Source organism: Gossypium raimondii, chromosome 1 (genome assembly GCF_025698545.1).
Source record: "Gossypium raimondii isolate GPD5lz chromosome 1, ASM2569854v1, whole genome shotgun sequence".
In the NCBI taxonomy this organism is placed as follows: domain Eukaryota; kingdom Viridiplantae; phylum Streptophyta; class Magnoliopsida; order Malvales; family Malvaceae; genus Gossypium; species Gossypium raimondii.
The window spans coordinates 17485811-17492223 of record NC_068565.1 but is presented as its reverse complement, the minus strand read 5'-3'; the positions used below and the strand labels follow the sequence as shown (position 1 = coordinate 17492223).

Genomic DNA, 6413 nt, shown 5'->3' with positions numbered 1-6413 from the left:
CAAAATGAACAAATTTTAACTTTTTTTTATTTATTTTGAGGTGATTTAATAAATAATATAAATTTAAGAATAAATAAATATTATGTTAGAATTTCAACAATTTGACGTAAGGGTTTGAATAGGTAGTTTCTTTATTGCTGCTTGTTGAAATGGACAAACTGCCATTTGTTCTTTTTCTTTTTCATTTCTCAATATGTATTGGAACGATATCTTGGCCAGCGTCAGACAGTGCCCACAATATGTATTGGAACGGTATCTTGGCCACGTTCAGACATTGCCTACAATGCCAAATCACACGTTCTCATTTCGTTTTTATTGGCATAATCAAGTTTTCAGCTCTCCAACTAAAAAAAAAAACACTTTGAATTCCTGTTTTTTTTTTCATATTAATGAAAAATTTTGTTAATGTGGCATATATATATGAATTATCAAGTAAATAATACATTAGTATTAAATTAATTTTTTAAATTACAGAAAAAATAAATTTTTTATAATTTTTATACTTTTTAATGATATTTAACTTTTAAAAATTGTTTTTATATATTTTTTATTTTTAAAATTTTAAAAAATCATTAAATGTTGACGCAGATACAAAATCAATAAAATTAAAAGACGATAATTTTTTATTTATTTTGAGTGATTTAAAAAAAGAAAAGGGAAAATTAAATACAAAACTAAAATGACTGTCTGAAAAGTTGAAGAGTAAAATAAGAAATAATGCCTTTTCTTTCTCTGGAATCTACCTTATTCCATTTCTTTATTTTTAAGATATATAGTGACCTTCACCAAACACGGCATAGTTGAGACTTCTCAGTCACGATAATAATGACTGCTTAACTTCTCATTTGCTCCCAAACCAAGAATTTTCAATGACCATTCAACCAATTTCTGTCCTGTCTTTTAAATAAATCACCCTCTTTAATTATTTTAAAAAAAAATTCAACTTTATCTATCTTTTGGCCACCAACTACTTTTCTATTTAAATACTTTTCTTTACAATTTTTTATTAAATAAAACTAATGTGATCTTTTAAAAAATAATATTAAAAATTTCTTTTCTCTTTTTTAACATTAATTTCATTATAGGTTCTTAATCATTATCTGTAATTCCTCTCTAACCCGTCAATAGGAGGATATAATGTATTTCAGCGCACTCAAACCCTCGTCCTCCTGCTCTCACAATAATACTCATACCAATTAAACTAAAACTCAATCGACCAAAAAGGTCATTTTTACATTCAATGAAAAATTGTAATATTTGTCATATTTCATCTACTAAATTACTTCATACAAAGTTTTGGATAGAAAGTTTATAAATAAGGATCAATCAATTTTAAAATAAATTTAAATATAAAATTATAAAAATATAGTTTCGTTATAAAATTTAAAAGAAATATAGAATGAACAAGAGAGAAGAATAAAAGATAGAAAGGATGATTCAATTTTACATTGACATCCAATAAACTTATTCGTACCTCTATTTATAAGGTTTCAAAATCATAAATTACAAAGCATTAAGGCCCTATAAATGATTTAGGGTTATAAGACAACGAATTTAGAAGTTATAGATATTCATTTTAAGGGTTATAATATGATAAATTTGAATGTTATGAATATCCATTTATCAATAGATTTACAACAAGTTTAAAGTTTTAAAATATCATTTTAAAGAGTGATACGTGGACCATGGACCATGAGCAGTTCCGTCTTTTTCTCATTGGTTTCATGGAGCATGGGCCCTTTTTTTCTATTTTGGTTCTATGGACCCACGAGGCACGAAGTTCCCACTAACAAGGCTCTTCCAACTTCAACCATAAATAGTGCATCAAATTCAAATACCATCGCAAATACATTTGTACCAATACATCTCTCATCTGGGTTGTCGTTTCTATAGCTGAAGAAACTCTTCAATGGCTGAAAAGAGCAAGGTTTTGATCATCGGAGGAACTGGATACCTGGGAAAGTTCATTGTGGAAGCCAGTGCAAAAGAGGGTCATCCCACTTTCGTTTTTGTAAGGGAGTCCACCGTCTCCGACCCTGTTAAGGGAAAACTTATCGACAACTTCAAGAACTTAGGGGTCCATTTGTTGTTAGTAAGTAGTAGCCTTTTACTTCTTCACATACATCCATGGCTGGCTGTGACATATCTTTATTTTTTATTGTTGTGTCATGCAGGGGGATATGTACGACCATGAGAGTTTGGTCAAGGCAATAAAGCAAGTTGATGTGGTGATTTCGGTTGTGGGTCAAATGCAGTTAGCAGATCAAGTTAAGATCATTGCTGCTATTAAAGAAGCTGGGAATGTCAAGGTGGGTGTTTTGCTCTCTTTAATTTGTTTTATATTCAAGTTTGGCTTCAGCATAGTATCTTACATCACTGTAAATCAAATTAGCTGCAACCACTTTGATATTATTAAACCCGTATGAGGCCACTTTGGTGGAATGGACCCTCCATGTGCTGGTAGTTATTGTAAATGATGCTGTAGATGCGTAGTATTTACTATTTAGGGTGAGTTTGGATGGGCGGTGTGTTTATCTGCGTTTAGTGTAAAAACAACGGTGGTGGTAAAATTAGATACTGTAGCGTGAGACAAAAAGTAAACTAAACGCACCGCACCCAATCGCCCATCCAAATCCACCCTTACTAACCTTGGTACAGTAGAACAACTTAAACAGTTTTAGATTTACTTTTACACGCATATGAAATTCAACACCATGCATTTGAACCAAGCTCGACTTCTGGGCTCCACATTATTAAGAGAACTTTACTTGAATATCTTTCTTGGACGTGGGCACTTGTGGTTTATACCCAAAAAAAAAAAAATTGAACACATTTTGGTGACTCTGGACCCAACAACTTACCATTTTCTCACTCTATTCTAACGGATTTTGATCAGAGATTTTTCCCATCGGAATTTGGAATGGACGTGGACAAGAACAATGCGGTTGAGCCAGCAAAATCGACATTCGCAATCAAGGCTCAAATCCGTCGTGCTGTTGAGGCTGAAGGGATCCCTTACACTTATGTGCCTGCTAACTGCTTTGCAGGCTATTTTCTTCCTACATTGTCGCAGCCAGGAGCCACCTCTCCCCCAAGAGACAAGGTGGTCATTCTAGGTGATGGAAATCCTAAAGGTAAGCAAAGCATTTCTAATCAGAAACTTGATGACCGCTTAGTTCTAGAGATTAAATAAAGCATCTGCCATCACCATTTGCAGCTGTTTTCAACCATGAAGCTGACATCGGAACCTACACCATCAAAGCTGTCGATGACCCCAGAACAGCGAACAAGACTCTATTCATCAAGCCTCCCAAGAACACCTACTCATTTAACGAGCTCATCGCCCTGTGGGAGAAGTTGATTGGCAAAGCCCTTGAGAAAACATATGTTCCTGAGGACCAACTTCTCAAACAGATCCAAGGTTGATAAAATCTCCTGCTCTTATTTTGGATTTGTTCATAGGAATCTTATTATACTTTGGTTATTTATTCATGCATTTTATCAAATTCTTGCAGAGTCTCCAATCCCAATCAATATTGTGTTGGCCATCAGTCACTCAATCTTTGTCAATGGTGACTGCACCAACTTCGAGATCGATCCATCATTCGGATACGAAGCTTCTGAGCTCTACCCTGAAGTGAAATACACCACTGTGGAAGAAGGCTTCAGTCGTTTTGTTTGAGAAAGCTAGAAATCAAATCAGATCATTGTTATTAAACTGATACCAGTAATAATTTAAAAACTGTCACTGAGAGATTTGTGCAGAGGACTTGAGGATTCTGTGTGTATGTATGTGTGTGTGTATGTCATAAATTTCTCGTTACTATCATTCAACATAATGCCAAACATGCTTTTCTTCTTGTGTCGTACTCATAGTCCATGTCTCTGAATATTACAAGCAGCACTTTCTTTACATTTTACACCATCCACAAAAGCCAATACCAGGTCATCAATAAACAGCCATGCAAGCAAAATAATTTCAGAGCATTGCTTTAGGTAAATTATGGGATAAAGGAGCCAAAACCTCAAACTCTGAAAATCAATATCTATGGACTGGTTCATGAATACAAATAATGTACCATTAAATGCCGTAGAGTTGAGAGAATGTCGTGGTTCTAGAGAAGATTCTAAATCTCTTATACTAAAGTTTAGTTTGGTATAGAACACCATCTTTGACCTATGAAATATATTTTACAAATATGATTATAAAATTCAAGAAATTAAAGTGGACTAATTTGCAATTTTTTTAGCAACTGAATAAGGAGGCTCAAAAGTCCAAAATAATTCAAACAATGAGTACTTGGGCAATCAAGGTCCAACTCAATCCCAAAGAAACAAACCCTAGCCACCACAACTTTTGGTGGCTACGGCATGCAACAAGGGAGGAAGGAGAGTGATCGAAGAAGCCAACAATGGCAGGCCGTCATACCTACAACCAACAGAACCGCCATCAAGGAGGAGTTGAAAAAGAAGTCAGTTTGCTCCCTATCCCAATTCGATGTGTCAACTAATGTTCTAACATAGTTTGGAATAAGATAGCTTAACAACAGTTTTTAAAGAGAGATTCACACACATGATTTTTTTAACACGGCTCGGATAAAAATTTTAATCTACATAGTCTTATCAATGAACGATTTATTCAATAATAAATTCAAAAATTTATTGGCTAAAGCCCAATCTATCACTACAACAACAAGCAATTGTAACCCCAACAAATATGCCCAACAAGAAGCAATTGTAACCCCAACAAATATGCCCAATAGTTACAATTACACACTCCCTAAGAAAGCCTATATAAAGAGTGAAATAAACAAAGCAAATACAAGCAAAGAAGATGGTAGTAGCTCAAGTAAATACACTCCCAAAAGATGTATCCGATGTGCATCGGCACTGCCTATTTATAGGCAAAATAAGGCAACTTCCCCAAGTAACATTTGGGGGATAAAATACCATTTTAAATTGAAGTATTTATCCACAAAAATCTCCTTCTAAAATATGAATTCAAAGCGTTCATTATCAAGCAAATCTAATGATCTTGGCCTTCAAGAAAAGCAAATCTAAGGTTTAAAGGTAAAATATAAGGTTTTGATAAGTGTAACTTTGATCCTTTTGTTACGAAGTGGCCATTCATTTAATGGCGAACTCAGGTCGCAAAGCTGCGATCCCATCCAAACTTGCAAGCTCATTCAAAGTTGTGAGCTCAAACACAACTGTGAGCTCACCAAACATGCGAGCTTAGCAAAGATGGGAGCTCAACCAAGATGTTATCAATGTGTGAATCACCTCACAAACTGGCTAGTGCTAATTGTTAAGGGTTTTGGCAAACCCCCAAATAAAATGCGAGCAGAGTTTGTAAGTGCAGAACTTAATATGCTTTTTGCTTAGTTTGTTTGTTTAGATAACTTGTTGAAACAAGAAGAGTTAGTATTGAAATGATGTTATTAGGTACTTATTTCTCTAAATCAATTTGTGTACAAGTTTTATCTTTACTTTTCCAAGATGATTTGATATGATTAGTTGATTAGTTGTAACCACTTCACCTATATATTGTACCATAAACAATGGGAACGACCAAACAGATTGAGCATTATGTTTTTCCGAATGATTATTTCCAACAACATTAATACCACAATTCTACAAATTGAAAGTGCAAAAGAATATATTATGTTTGTGGAAGAACGATTTCGTTCTGTGGATAAGTGACTCACTAGTACCTTAATGGCATGGCTCATGACCATGAAGCATGATGGGTCGAGTGTTAAACCTGATGCCATAAATGTAATATTTTCATCTATGTACACTTATATTATTTTTTTCAAATAGATGATTAATAAAATTATCCATAAGTACATTAATATAAATGTTTTGGTTAATAAAATTATAGGCCTATTCACCTCATAGTTACATGGGAATTGGAAATCCATGTACCTCCACACCTTATGATTTGTAATGATGTAATGATGCAATTTTTTATTTCTTTTCATGATATTGCAAACCACATCAAGAGAAACTATTATGTAGCCATGGCATTAGATTTTGCGATTATGATGCGATAAATTTTTATTTTATATTACCATGATTATTATTATTGAAAATTAAATCATTAATAATTGTTAATTATGATTTTTATATAATATATTCATCTTAAGTTTGATATGTATGTGATGTTACTTTATTAGTTATTAAAGTGGTCAATTAAAAGTTTTATAGATGTTAATTATGTTATTTTGTCAATATTCATGTAATTATTTAATTAAATACTTATAATGGAAAATTGGATGGTTGACTTTCACTACTCATTAAAATTTCTTAATTTGCTCAAAAGTGAATTACTTATTCTCTGAATAGTGAAAATATTTTTGTTAGATACATATATTTGAATGTCCAAAGACAACATATATATTTGATGAAAA

The 6413-nt window shown here is 33.0% G+C and overlaps 1 protein-coding gene across 1 annotated transcript; it reads left to right on the top strand.

Annotated features, from left to right (window-relative positions):
- Positions 1-1837: 1837 nt before the first annotated feature.
- LOC105784970 (eugenol synthase 1) lies at positions 1838-3869 on the top strand. Its single transcript, XM_012610902.2, has 5 exons — positions 1838-2092; positions 2175-2309; positions 2897-3134; positions 3218-3421; positions 3516-3869. Exons 1-5 carry the CDS (start codon positions 1910-1912, stop codon positions 3680-3682), a joined length of 927 nt encoding a protein of 308 aa, XP_012466356.1. The 5' UTR covers positions 1838-1909; the 3' UTR covers positions 3683-3869.
- The last annotated feature ends 2544 nt before the right edge of the window (positions 3870-6413 follow it).

What these genes read in the sequence shown, in the direction of transcription:
- LOC105784970 (XM_012610902.2), top strand. Translation starts at nt 1,910, where the DNA reads ATGGCTGAAAAGAGCAAGGTTTTGATCATCGGAGGAACTGGATACCTG. An exon ending in AAGAAGCTGGGAATGTCAAG is followed by an intron (nt 2,310 to 2,896) that starts GTGGGTGTTTTG and finishes GATTTTGATCAG; the next exon opens with AGATTTTTCCCATCGGAATT. An exon ending in ACTTCTCAAACAGATCCAAG is followed by an intron (nt 3,422 to 3,515) that starts GTTGATAAAATC and finishes AAATTCTTGCAG; the next exon opens with AGTCTCCAATCCCAATCAAT.